A 14511-nucleotide genomic window follows, 5' to 3' on the forward strand; every position below is an offset into this window, starting at 1 on the left:
CCTCCAGAGCTCCAGCAAGGGAAATACCCTGAAGAGTCTCTAATCCCCATCTGCATTTGCCACATCACAATTTTCACACAAGCCTGTCCTACCTTCACAGCCACTTTCTACTTTGCCCAAACTCTCTAAGAATTTCTACAGAAGCCCACAACTCACCTTACTGTCGTAGTACTTCTCTCGTTTGTCAGTGAGGATGGAGCGAATGACGTTGCCTGAATATTCGATCACCATCTCACCTGCATCGATATTCCTTTTGCAGAACAGACCCCGGCCATGGATGGGAGACCTAAAAAAAAAAAAAAAAAAAAAAAGCAACAAGGTAAGCAAGTACTGTGGACAATACAAGCAAAGCTCAGAAACACAAGACTGTAAATACTAAGGGAAACAGATTATGCATTACAGGGATCCCTGCCGTATCACTACCCTTGTATAACATAATGCTACAAAGGACAAAACTAGGTCTCTCCTGCCTGCCCTTAAGCACGTGCCTTAGCTATTACCAAGGTAAGCCAGCAAGCAGTAAGTACTTTGTGCTCAGGATTACTTTTCAAATATTTAACTTGGCCAGGGAGAAGGAGGGAAAAATCCCAAACCTGCATTTTCCCCTCAATTTTATAGTCTGACTTCATAGAGGATTTTCAGTTTTCACCTTCCTCTGCCCCAGAGACCATGGTACCAGAGCAAAACAGTACCTGTAGACACCAACTGCTTCCTTGGAGGTCTTCTTCAAGTGTCGGAAGCGCATGGGCATTGGCAGATCCATACTAGTTGCCCTCCTAAAACACAGAGATGCTGCTAAGCGATGACCTTTAATGGAGGGTCTGTGCCATGTATTATCTGGGATACTTCCCAAGATGCAATAGTTTAGACACTGCAACACTGCAGCCCACTGAGAACAAAATCAAAATTAATTCAGTGGGCTTAAATATATGTAAAAGATCACTTCCTCCCTTTCCTGCCCAAATTCTCATCAGGTTGTTTTACATTAGTGAGGAAAAGAAACATTCAAAGGAAGACTGGCCTGGTAGTCACCTTCAGCTATCAGCTCTCTTGCTATTGTAGGAGTCTTCATTGTATTTGCTAGCACTCTGTAACTTTCAGATTTTAAACACCACCTCAAAGAATGCAATATGTAATAACTAAGGCCAATCAGGTCATTTTAGCACCACAGCATTATTCTCCCCTTTTAACCTTTAAACCCTGCTGCATACCGGGCTGATTTCAGCTGTACTTCTTCCTCTTCCTCATCATTTGGGTTGTATTCTGGGGGCTGTCGGTGTTTAGAAGCCAAGAAATTAAACATATCGAATGCAGATTTCCTGCAATTTAAAAAGACCAAAGGAAGTTTGTTTTACTGACTGAAACTACACTTGTGGTTGCCAGAAGTTTGGTGTTTTGGGTTTTTTTTTTACTGCTTTACACCTTCACCGGTCTGTCCTCTCTTAAAGCTTCCTTGCATCAGGCTAACAACTAACAGTTTCTGAGAACTGTGAATGAAAGCACCAGCCAGACAAGCTTTGTTAAACAAAGCAACAGCAAAATGCAGGCTCCTGCTAACATTTCTTTCTGACTGAGAGCTTCTAGCACTGCAGAGATTTGTTTCTGTCCTGGTTTCAGCCGGAACAGTTGATTTTCTCCTTAGTAGCTGGTACAGTGCTGTGTTTTGGATTTGGTGTGGCAGTGTTGATAGTACACTGCTGGTTTTAGTATAAATGTTACTTAGCAACAATTAAGTCAAGGACTTTTCAGTTTCTCAAGTCCTGCCAGCAAGAAGGCTGGAGTGGCATGAGAAATCATGAGGGGACACAGCCAGGACAGCTGACCTGAAATAGCCAAAGAGGTATTCCATACCATAGAATGTCACGCTGAATATATAAACTGGGTGGGTGGGGAGGGGTTGACCAGGGCCTTGTGATCGCTGCTGGGGCACTGGCTGGGCATTGGCCAGTGGGTGGTAAGCAATTGTCTTGTGCATCAGGTTTTTTCCTCTCTTCCCTTCGGATTTCATTCCTCTCCTCTTCTCCCCCCTAATATTACTACTGCTACTACTACTACTACTTTATTATTATCATCATCATCATTATTATTATTTTGGGGTTTTTTCCTATTTTAATTATTAAATTGTTCTTATCTCAACCCTTGAGTTTTACATTCCTTTTCAATTCTCCTTCACATCCCTTGGCAGGGGCTGGAGTGAGAGAGTGGCTGCATGGAACTTAGTTTCCGGCTGGGGTTAAACCGTAAGTTGCTTATGCTCTGCCACAGAGTCGGATAATCAATCGAGTAAATGGGCTGTTAACCTTAACAATGACAAAGCTCACACTTGCCTCAGGTGGACTTCAGCCCTAGCAGAGCCATGTGGATTCAGAGGAGGTTCATTGGCCTCCTCTGGCTTATGAAATCTGAACTTGTAGTTGTGGCAGTGCTTTGCTCCGTACAGTTGCTCTATCAGGAACACAACAGTGTCGTGGATAATCCCCAGCATCCTCAAACCATTCACACCTGGATCAAGAGAAGGAGCACAACAAACGCAAACTGACTGCAGACTCTGAGCAAGAGAACACAGCAGCTTGTTACATACAACCTGTGTGCTAGCCTGCAACTGTCACAGCAGCACTGTATTAGCTAGGTCATTCCACATAAGAGTTTTAAATAATTTCATCAGGAAGAAATTATCCTGCATAAAGCAGTCAGCAGCTGAACTGAAACTCTTAAGACTCTGCTGAACCCACAGAGAGATCTGTTTGCAGACAGAACAGAGTTTAGCACCGGACATTACCTGCAAAAGATAGCTGTTTCAGGCGGGCATTAGAACGGGCTTCTTGAACTTTGTCAGTCAGTGACTTCCAGGCATCTGCAGTCACACAAACAGAAGACAAGATAGAGAGAGAGTATCCGGGCGCTGGGCAGCGAGGACTGCCGAAACAGGTGCCTTGCTATGCCTGTTATTTTGCTGCATCTTATCAGGTTTCCAGTGAAACAATACTGTTGGTAGAGTTCTACGTACATGTGCAGTATGCTGTTTTCCAACAAATACTCATATTTAAATAAACTAACTGGAGAATGTGAAGTTTGCATCCTTTCCTGGGCCATAAATTAAGATCCTTAGATCCAATTGCTCCCATCCTCTCCAAAATTCACTTTGGCAAAGAGGGAAGTAAGAATCTTCAGCAGCTCGTCTGGAGGACAGTCTAGATAACCAGTGCGGATGAGAAAGTAGGGTATTTCTTGACAAAATATGGTTCGACACCATTGGTCAATTGATAAAACAAAAATAGGACAATGATATATATTCATTGAATATATTCTATTGAAAAAAATTAAAATCAATACAATCCAGACATTGTTAGGAACTAGGATTGCTCTAGGGCTGTAAATCAAGGTTTGGTCTTTTTTTTTTCTAATTCCATTAAAAAGGCAAGTAAGAGATCCTCAGAAGTCAACGTCACTTCTAGCAAGGCAAGGTAAAACCAGTACAGCCAAAAATGCACAGTTCTCACCTTCAATGCTTTCTGCGCAGATTTGAAAGCCATCATCACTAGAGATCTCAAAAACCAAACCTTTCTTTGGTTTCTTCTCACCAAGACACTCTTTCCTTTTTTGCTCTTGCTGAAGCCAAAACATAAGTGGGGAGCTGAAAGTGCTCTCTTCTTCCTCGAGAGCTTTTGAGCCTAGAAAAGAGAGAAGACGGCATGAAAATGGAAATTGAGTAGAATTATTCTTTTCCCACTGTTTTTTCCACAACTGAAAATTACTTACTAAACTTGCCTTTTGATGACCAGTAAATACATCCAAGAAAAAGAATCTAGACAGTGTTGTGTTAAGAGTGTGAAATCTCAAGTGCTGAAATTTTCACAAACTAAAAATAGAGACGTAACTATTTGTCTGCTATCTATTAATAGCAAACCAACACTTCCTCCTTTCATAGCAAGAATAACATGACTATTAGCTCCGAGATTTTTCTTCTGAGAGAACAAGACACACAAAACACAAAACTTCAGGGTACTAATTTCCTAGGCCTGGAGAGTCCCAAGGCTCAGTGCTTTTGAAGAAGCAACATACCTTTATTTTCTTGCTCATTTGTTGAGTTCTGTGTTGATTGAGATTCTGGGAGGACCATTGTTTGCCTTGGGAGGGAAGGAATTTAACATGGAGAAAAATATTTAACAACCTGCCTCATTTCCTTACCAGCCCTGAACAGCTGCCTATAAAATCCTGAAAACTAGACAGATTTGAGAACCTTTTTCCAGATCAAATGTTCTAACATCAGTTCAATCCAAAACAAACAAAAAGATTCTACTCAGTGGCATCTATTTTTGAAGCATCTATCAGTCTGTGGGTAGCAGTCTTAAGTCAATACAGTATGTGACCTGTTCTTTGTATTAGCCCTGTTCAGTAGCAAGGCGGACGCTAACATGATTGGTCAACACTGTGTGCATAGTCATCTTCTCAGCAAGCACTAAGCTTCCCAGAGCTACGCATAACTTGATTTAAAAAATGGCTCCATATTGCAACTAAATGTAACAGCTCATTCCAGACTGAAAGCTCCCAAGATATTTTAGCTATCAAACTAAGATTTCTTGCATTCTTGGTATAAATGTCCTTAAGCTCAAGCGAGCAGAACCTGACGGAGAGATCTGTTTAATGCTTACCCTGCAGACTGGCCACACTGTTTATGCGATGGCTGATCTACACTTGCTGCATCCTGCGTATCTGCCTTCACAGCAGGAGTCCTGGAACAAAAAGATTTAGGAACATTCAAAATACCTGCCAAGCCATATGTGCCATAAGTGAAACTGCAAAGTAGCAACAGATCCACCATGAGCTGCCATGAGTGATTCAGCAGTTCAGGAGAACTACAGAAGTAGTAACAACTGCTCCTAAGATATGAGGAACCAGATCATGCTTCTAGCATCACATCAGAATTGAGACTTGCGCTTCAAGAGGAAGAAGGAGCATGAATGAATCCGGGTGCATAAGAAATATGTCTGAGCAATCAGTGAGCTCAGGAGTTAAGAGGTACGTGGCAGAACATGGACACAGCTACAGAAAACTTTCACAGCTTAAAACAAATTGGCAAGTATCAGCAACACAGAAAAAGTTATTTTGAAAGGTTAAGCTGTCTAAAAAGTTTTGGATCAACGGTTTAAGAACCAGATTTATCAGAGGACATTAAGATGATCAAGGAATTACACAAGCGATGTGCAGTATTTCTCAGTTACCAGAAGACAGATTTTACATTCTTTTAGCACCAGCAATTATTTTGGAGTGCTCTCATGCAGCCAGGATTGAAAGCCAGTGGTGCAATGTGCCTAACTGCTGGCAGCACGATACTAAGACAGAGCCCTGGACTACACCCATAAAACTGCCTAGCTTTGCCTCTCAAACCACAGACCAGCAGCAATTCTCTCTACAGATCTGTGTTTGAAAGAGTCAATTCAAATGTCATTTTAAGTTAAGGTCTGGAAAGTAATCCTCTACTGTGAGACAAGCGCATGCTCTGCTGCTCTGACAGAGCGCGCAAGATTCTCCCTGCTCCCCCAGTTCCTTTGCAGCCTCTCCTGCCTGTAGGGACAAAGGAGGAGGGAAGAGGGGTAAGAATAAACCACACACCAGAGAGGGACTAAGAAACTGGCATGCAGTTTGAACTCTGTAACCTAAATGACCAAGGCAACACCATAATGGCACTTCACTCTGGTACCTTAGTATGCTACTAATAGTACAACTACAACTTCTAGTGCACTTCACACATCAACAATATAAAGGAATAGAAGACATCACCCTTTTAGAGATATCAATAGAGCAAATGGCACTCAAAACACGCCTTAATTTGCCAGAGCTGTCAACAATGAATAACATCCTCATAAGCCTGATCCCGAACGCCTTGAGTTTTTCATCCCTCCCTTTCCAGAGGTAAAAGTTCTATTAACTCCTTTACGCATCTACTTCCGACTAGTAGCTGAGGTCTTCACCTCAGAAATCATCAAGAAGAAAATTTGCTGTGGAAATTAGTGCAAGATTCTCTCTTGCACTGCTACAAAGTCTCAGAGATGAGCAAAATCAAACATCCCCCTTACCCTGTAGTCGAGACCTGGGGTACAGCAAGGGCTCCTCTCTCAGGAGTGTGTGCTTCAGAGGAACCGGTCCAGTGAGAAGTTTTGTGCTTCTTTCCATTCCCTTTGTCTAACGATGGCTGAATGCGTTTGATTTTCGGCTTCATTTTCGTGGGACCCAGCACAGAGCTACTTGCAGACTGTTGACCTGATGATGGGGAGCCTCCAGGAGATGCTGAACTGGCATGCATCAATGACGAGGAAGCCTTGTTTTGTTCAAGTCCGGTATTATTGGGGATATCAACCAGCTGTGGAAAGCTCGACAACTGCGTTGTTGCTGAAGCTGTGCCAAGGTCTAGCTGGGAGGAAGCAACGCCGGTTTTGCTGGCTAAGAGTTGTGTCATATGCTGAAGCTGGTAAGAGCCTTCTGGGTCAGCAGACGATGGAGCAACCGTCATGCCCATCGTCTGTGCTGAAGGCAGAACACATATGCTTGATGCAGCTGTCATTGCTGCCGTAGATGGAGTTTGGGATGCTCCTAGCTGTGAAAACATCCCAGAACTTGGTGGTAAAGTCACGTGCTGCTCCTGAAGACCAAGGCTCTGCTGACTAGCTTTGATCAGGAGGTTGCTTATTGAACCAAGGTCCCCTAATAATCCAGGGCTAGTTAATGTTACCGAACTTTGTCCCAAAACATGACTAGGAACTGATCCACCAGTGGTAGGGGCTGCGGTGGCCTGCATGGATACGACATTCAGCACCGAGGAACTTGATGCTAGGCCTGATACAGGCCCCGCTGGGAGCTGACTGGCATCTGGCCCAATAACACTGGGAGATGTGCCGACTGCAGTAGTGGTCCCAGCCTGTGGAAGCAAAGACGTCTGCTCAAAATACATGACCCCGGACTTGGACCTTTTGATAATATTGGGGACAGTTCTGTGGGATGTCGAATTTGCAATGGTTCCCAAATCCAGTGGGTGGTTGGAGATTTGTGAAGGAGCAAAATTAATTAAGGTCATGTTGGAGACCATATCAGGAGGAGCTATAGCAGAAGGGGTTCCAGAGGGAGCCAGTTTCTTATTCTTCCGTGACTGCAGACGAGATATGGGCCGTTTCTTGCCCAGGGCAGCAGCTGGAGTAGAAGCAGCGGTACCAAGGTCTGTCCTCTGACTAGCTTCAGACACTAAGAGCTGAGGATCAGGGGGTGGCTGGACACCAATCAGAAGACCTGGCGAAGGGCTGCCAATGTTTGGTGGGAAGCCAGTCTGAGCAGCCGTGGAGAAGGGATGTATGTGCTGGTGATGGGACATGGGCAGCAGCCCCTTGCTCGTGGGAGGGAATAATGACTGAGATGAGGGCAAGCTCGGATTTAACCCCGTGGTCAGTGTCAGCCCGCTCCCCATGGGCCCCAGCACTGAAGTGTTGCTCTCCATTACACTCTGTGCAGAGCTAACAGAAGGCGTTAACTGTATCTTTTGAGTAACACCATTGGGAAGGGTTTGGAGGACATACAGCGGCTGCATGTTTTGATTGACTACCAGAAGTTTTTCTGCAGCTGGCTTGAGGTGGGGCGGTGTTGTCTGCACCGCAGCGTTGGAGATCTGCGAGGGGCCAGGGCTGTCTGTGGAGTTTGGCACGTATTTCTGGCTCTGGAGGGGAACGGTGGGCGATACTGGCACCTGGATACCTGGAGTCCCGCTGTTTCTTGTTAAATCCTGGTTGCTGCCATGCCCTTGCTCAACGGGGCCACAGGGTGGGCTGGCTATATGCTCTGCATCTATGTGACCCTGGATGAAGTGATCGGGAGTCATGTGTCCTTCAGGGCTCGGGTCTACTCCTGGACTCAGGAGCGCTGTTTCGCCTTCCCCCGATGCAGATTTTTCTGTGACTGTCACCCTCTTTTCCCCAGACTCCGTGGAAGGCAAGGCAAGCATCGACCGCTCTCCCGAGGAAGAGAGCGAAGACTCTGAGATGACAGCGAGCCTGTTGTGATTCTGGCTGGGCACTGTAGGGCTGCGAGTGGTCAGAACAGAGAGATCAGAAGGAAGCTCCAGCGGCAATTCAAACTGCTCCTCCGCTGATATGGAGGAAGAGACGCTGCTATCCACTGGCTCAGTGGTTGGCAGCTGCTGGGAGAACACCTCAAACAAGCCCATATCCTTGCCACGGTTGCTGTCAAGACCTAAACCTTCCCCAAGCGTGAGAAGTTCAGATGATGAGGACTCTGGACTTTCTCCCAGTGCCTGCATAGATGGTGTGTTCTTTAGTACAAAGTCCATGATGTCAGAAGGGAGGATGTTGCCACAGTCATCACTGTTGTTATTGTCAGAGTCTGATTTCAGAAGTTCTGTGTTAAAAGTGTCCAGTAAGTTCTTGTCGGAAGGTGTGCTTGCGTGAGCTCTGCGGCCCGTTTCCAACGAGCTCAGCTGAGCTTCCAGTGAATCCTGACCCTGTGCTTTAACCCTGCTCACAGGATGGCAGTTATCTATCTTCGGGTCAGTTTTGTGGACGGCGGAGCTCTTGGTGACTTGTACTTTCTCTCCAGCTTCTTCACTTCTATCTAGCTTTAAATTCTCTGTTCCATTTTCTTTACTGCTCCTTTTAGTTACCTGACTGACTTTTCTTGTTGTTGCCGTGACACTTGTATCACTTTCAGTGCCATCATCCACACCATCTAGCTGTGAGATTTTTGGAAGATCACACTGCTCCTCCTCCCTGAATAAGTTATGGGATGCAAGCCTCTCCTCCGTATTCGAGGAAACCACCGTTCTAGTGAAGTTATAGTAGTATAGGTCATCTTCATCTGATGTGCTCAAGTCATCTGCACCATCCACTTGTCCTTCTGCAGACCGCTTCCCTCGCTTCTTTCCAGTTGAGTTACTGTAGAAGGGAATGTCTTCCTCTCCATAAGACCTCACACCATACAGAGGAGTCAATCCAAAGAACATATTGGATCTGGCCCGAGCACTCCTCCGTGGATACCTCCGTTTGTAGGAGCCTTCCTCTTGAGCTTTAGCTCCTCCATCCTGGAGCATCAAGTTGTTATCCTGAACAGGCAGACTTTCATATGCATTATTCTGAGATTCCTGTGCTGACGCTTCATTTGGACTTCTCTGAACTACAGGGTTATCTTCCGGGCTTTCTGAAGTTGAGGAGGGCTCTGCCAAAGCAGTCAGTTCTGTCCCTGCAGACTGAGGCTCAGCATCGCTTTCCTGCTGTGCATTTTTAGATTGGGTTTCACTTTCCATCTTGAGAGGAGTCAGAGTGACTTTAACGGTGCGTTTTCTAGGTGCCTGAGATTCCTTAGAGGCTGCTTCAATCTGCACTGCAGAACCTTTAGACAGCCCTTGCGAAGGTGGAGACTTCTCACCAGCTTTTTCAGCAGCAATATTATTACACAACCTCTGGCTAATTGGTTCAACTGCCAAACCCTGATTACCAAACTCTGGCTTCAGGTTTCCTTCATCACTGCCTACTGCTTGACTTGAATCTGGAAGAGATTTTAGGCAATGCTTCTCTTTAAAACTGTCTTTCATTACCTTTTTCCCCTTCTGACGCCTGTCTCTAGAGGCAGAAACTACTGGCTCACTTGCTACAGGAGATCTGCTATTTACTCCAGCAGACTTCAAGGCCTTCGCATCCATCTCATCAACCGCAGTTGTTTTCTCTGGCTGTACAGGTTCCACATGCTGATCTCTGTCTTTCCTTGGGCCTCTCTGATGCAATGGTGGAAAGGATATTGCTTCTTTAGAAGAAAATGATCCTGAACATTCTTGTAAGGTTCCTATTTTAACATTAATTTCCGTAACTGATGAACTGGTTGGTTGAGCAGACATTTTGGAGTTTCCTCCAGAAGCAAAACCATGAGCTGAATAATCTGGGTCCTTTGAGGTCAGTGTTTTAATTTTCTCTCCCTTAGAAGGCACACATTTGGCTATCAAATCTGAACTGCCAGAATGTTTTCCTTCTGTACACTGAGAAGCATCCAGCTGGTAAGTTTTACTTCCGCTTGTAGCTGCTGTTTTCTGGGAGCCTGAACTGCTAGAGCAACTCTGAACTGGAGCACTTGGTGTACCTGCATTCACTGACCCCACAAAGCGGTCTGTACTTTTGATGCTTGGCTCATGTTCTGAGGAGGACCCTGTGTTGGAAACAGAAGATGCACTGTGCCTGGAGTAAGTGTTCCCAGCTCGTATAGGGGAAATCATCCGGAGTTTTGATTGCTGCTGTGACAAGGAAGAGGTGCTATGTCTCCTAGAACCAATGCTCTTAAGTCCAGAGGATAGTAAAGGATCTCCTACTGTTACTATTTCATGGGTCACTGGGGTAGGGCTTCCTGAGAAAATAAGGCAAGAAAGACCATCAAGCGATCTGAAACCTTCACAACTAACACACACCCAATTCCTTCACACAAAACAAGAAAATAAAAAGCATAACCTTTCAGGCAAATAGCATTAATATAAAGATGATACTTGAGATAGGCATTAAAAACCTGATACTGTCAGTCAGTATTCACAATGTAGAGTTGACAAGTTTGTATCTCAGGGTTTTGCACCTCAAATTTAGATGTGAATTGTCAACACTGGTTTGAAACAAAACATTACTCATTCATACAGAAACAGTAGCTGAATTACAATACCAGATTTCTGATTCTCTCTGGAAAAATATGAGATGATTAAATCCCTAAACTTATACTACAGCTCTTCTGTATTACTGCCATTATATTGGTCAAACACTGCTTTCTTCCTCACAGGGAAATTTTTTGTTTCAATTGTACATTTCTTGACAGGCCACCTCTACTGTATGTTTTCAAAACTTTCCTTCCCTCAAACCTACAGCCATGTAACTTTTTTCTCTGGAAACAGAAAACTAAACACCATCTCTGAACAAAGCCAACAAATACATGAACAAAACAAAAAATATTTCCAAAACAAACAATCCCCCCCCAAAAAAAACCAAAACACCACCACCCACAAAAATCAAAATTGACAACTTTAAATACCTGCAGAGGGTAATGGCCTAGAGCCGGGAGACCTCTGTGTGGATGGGTAACTTGGTGTCCTGATCCTGGGACCCTTTGAGACCACTGGATAGTAACAGGAACTAGAGGTCTGAGAATGCAAGGGATGATCTGGTGATGGTGGGTTTACAATTTCAGGTGTATTTCGGCTGTCTTTAGATAGAGTTTCTGTTGTTGTATAAAAGAGAAACAGTGTAAGCCATCACTGAATCCTAAAAGCTATGATCTGATAAAAGTCTATATTGCTATCAGGTTTCACTTGAAGAATTGGTGTATTTGTTAAATAAATACAAAGTCAAAGACTACTGCTTCCCTGCCATCAGATGTCTGGCTGCTTCTAAGAACATTTTCAGATCCTTGCAGCAATACAGTAACCCTCAACTTACAGATGAAATTCCATTATATTTTGATAAAGTTTAAGATTTTATGTTGACAACTATTAGAAATGTTTTAAAAGTTTCCCGCAGCCTCACCTCCCAGGAAATGAAAAGGATAGGCTTGATTATTATTTTCTTTTTAAACTCACCTATGGATACAGAGAAAGCAATTTGGAATTACAGAAGCAGCACAATTCTACTATTCAACACTGCATTTAAAAATCCCCATATTACATCCCAGCACTGACACCTGAAGTGTTATCACTAGAAAAATCTCAGATCTGTAGACTAGAAAGCATTACTACAGTAGTTTTTGTTTGGTTCAAGTTTTCAAAGTTACTGGCACACTAAGGAGCTTAGCTTTTTTTAAATCTTAAGATTCTGTAACATGATTTGGAAAACAAGTGGCTTGTAGTCCAAATCGGTTTAGGAGACACAAGTCCCAGCCTACTTGGCTTTCTGGTAAGGATACACTCCTGCAAAACCACGTCAAGAATATACTTTAAGAAAGTCTATAAAAGGTTACCTGTAAGGGGCATGGGGCTATGTGCAATTGTTCTGTTATCATCATGCTCTACAGTGCTATTGATGTCAGGTTCTATGACCGCAGGTCGGCACTCCATGATCTTGCAGGTATACACACAGCGCTTCCTGGCATCCGTTGTGCTCCAGTACACCCTGGAGCACCTGGAAGACAATTCAAACATAAAAAAATTTACTCAACAGCTGAGTGAACTCCAGCATTCCTACTTTAAGTATTCAGTTTCTCAAAATTGCATGGGACAAAGGCTCCCTGGCACAACATGCTGCACATCTAGCTGAATCACAAGATTCCTGAACTGCCTATGAAAACCACAATCAATTTTTAAATACGTTACCTCAGCACTCGTTTGGGATCTAACATGCTAAGACACCTAATTTTGAAACAGCTTATACTCACTGATAGCCAATGGGAAACAACTTATCTTCACAGTCTGAGAGATCATTCAGAATTCCTAAACAGTCTATTGTCATTGAACCTGAGCAGAAAAAGAAACAGGAAAGTTCTGTGAACCAGATTCCAGCACCAAAAGGTGGATCAAGTGTCCAGAGACTAGAACTCACCAATCATCATGTGGATATTCTCGGGTTCCAAACCACTAAGAAATTTTCTTCTCAAACTGATCCCTTCAAAATCCACAAAAACTCTTCTAAGAACTTCAAACCCATTCTCAGGAACCACCTGGAACAAGAATGCACAAAACAACTTGTTAATTTTGAAGGAACTACCACACATACACTACATCTTACTTGAGCCTCAGTTTAGTTTTTGAACTACCACAGAGTACCACTTGCCAAACTTCCCCTTGCCAGTTGTATCACTGACTTCTCAACAACACTGCTGTACAGCCCTCATTAGCAAAGAACACGTTCAACATTAAGCCCTAAAAAGTGCTCACAGCTACAGGCTACCCCCACCTTCAGACAAGGCAGGGTGTGAAAGAAGAATCTCACCTCTCCTTTGATCAAGTCCCGATGCCTCTGGCAGTAAACTTTCTTATCATCCAAAAAGACACAGTTCTTGGCGCGCGAGCACATAAAATGATAGTTACTTGTACAGGAAGTGAGGCAGCAGCCTACTGTGGCCCCCGACTTCTGGCAGAACTCACACCTCTACAAAAGCCAAAAAAAAAAAGGTTAAAAATTAATCTCTTCTAAAACCAGGCTGCCATTAGAGTTGTCAGTTGGGTTTCCTGCCCCACCGCCCCACCCCCCAACAAAAGCTGAGAGTAATGCCTGACCCCCCACTTCACTGCTGTAACGTTTCACTACGGTGACTCAACATGCACAATAGAGACACAGAGGAGGTGGTGAAAGGAAGAAGGATCCCTCACGCAGAACAACTTCTGCATTTGCAGACTGCTTCCTCCAGGCCTTGGACTTTCTTGCTTTTACACTATATCCAAGTGTCCTACTTGCAAGCTTCACTGATTAATACATCAACTATTTCTCCTGCACAGAGCATTCCCCACGCGGGCAGCTTACTGCTGGCTAAGAGCAGGCTGATTCCACTGCTTCCGCTGTAGTGCTTCCACTATTGAGACAGGTGTTGGGCTTTAACTCAGAGTTTGGTTGTGCTTTAGATATTTCCCATTTTTAAAAACAGGTGGCGACTACAGATATGGCATCAATTGCTTAAGATATAGCACTGGCAATTGAAGACCTTTTGAGACAAACACAACTCCTATTCTCCTGCTACAAGTTGCTTTTGGTATTCATAATATTTCTGAACTGAGCAAGGATAAAATAAACTTTCAAATATCTTCAGTCACTTCTATTACAAATAGTGGGGAAAAAAATACGCAAGGACAGGACAGAGAAGAACACACCCACCCACCCACCAGGAATCTTTTAGCTAGGTTCCTGTCTTGGTTCTGTGTAAATCCAGGTGAAGTTTTAACAAAGTATTCTTTACATATACGCACCAGTTGTTTTCCCCTGATCACAGCCATGTGCACGTTTTTCAGAGAACCATCATCATCTTCAAATACTTCTGCTGACCACAAAGCACAGTTCACATGTGTCCATTCGTTTTGGCCAATGTAGAGAAGACGTCCAGCATCCTAAAGAATGGAAGGAAACATTCTTTTCAAATGTTCCACAAGACACAGCAATGCAGAAAACGCACCCAGCCTATCCACAGAACCAAATCTGTAATACTGCTTAAATCTGCTCTGATAGAGATGGGTACATGCCACATACTCACATTAGCACTGTCATCACCGTATTTCAGGCACAATGCGCACTGCCTATTGTCCTCTACATCTGGTGGTGGGTTAAGTTCAGGACTATCCTCTCTGCTTCTGTCAGAGCCTTGTAATTAAAAGAGAGAATATTGTTTATTCTTGAAAGTCAGGGAGGGAAAAATTCATCTGGAAAGACTGTCAGTAAGTGAACAGGGTAGACGATCCAAACAGCAGCCTGAAGTTTTCAATAGCTGGCTTGTAAAGCAAGGAAAAGCACCTGTCAGCCTCTACACAGCCCATGGTTCTGGGGGAAAAAAAAAAAAAAAAAAAAAGGC

General features: G+C 43.9%; 1 protein-coding gene across 1 annotated transcript in view; it reads right to left on the minus strand.

Annotated features, from left to right (window-relative positions):
* KMT2A (lysine methyltransferase 2A) overlaps positions 1 to 14511 on the minus strand; it is a 48994-nt gene that overhangs the window by 4690 nt on the left and 29793 nt on the right. Inside the window, 16 exon segments of the mRNA XM_040616242.1 lie at positions 157 to 286; positions 693 to 776; positions 1212 to 1319; positions 2328 to 2502; positions 2780 to 2854; positions 3501 to 3671; positions 4063 to 4127; positions 4653 to 4733; positions 6078 to 10389; positions 11056 to 11241; positions 11977 to 12137; positions 12391 to 12469; positions 12555 to 12672; positions 12945 to 13103; positions 13916 to 14053; positions 14197 to 14303. Coding sequence (XP_040472176.1) covers positions 157 to 286; positions 693 to 776; positions 1212 to 1319; positions 2328 to 2502; positions 2780 to 2854; positions 3501 to 3671; positions 4063 to 4127; positions 4653 to 4733; positions 6078 to 10389; positions 11056 to 11241; positions 11977 to 12137; positions 12391 to 12469; positions 12555 to 12672; positions 12945 to 13103; positions 13916 to 14053; positions 14197 to 14303 — 6149 coding nt within the window.

The sequence above is a fragment of the Falco naumanni genome, chromosome 16 (assembly GCF_017639655.2).
Source record: "Falco naumanni isolate bFalNau1 chromosome 16, bFalNau1.pat, whole genome shotgun sequence".
NCBI lineage: Eukaryota > Metazoa > Chordata > Aves > Falconiformes > Falconidae > Falco > Falco naumanni.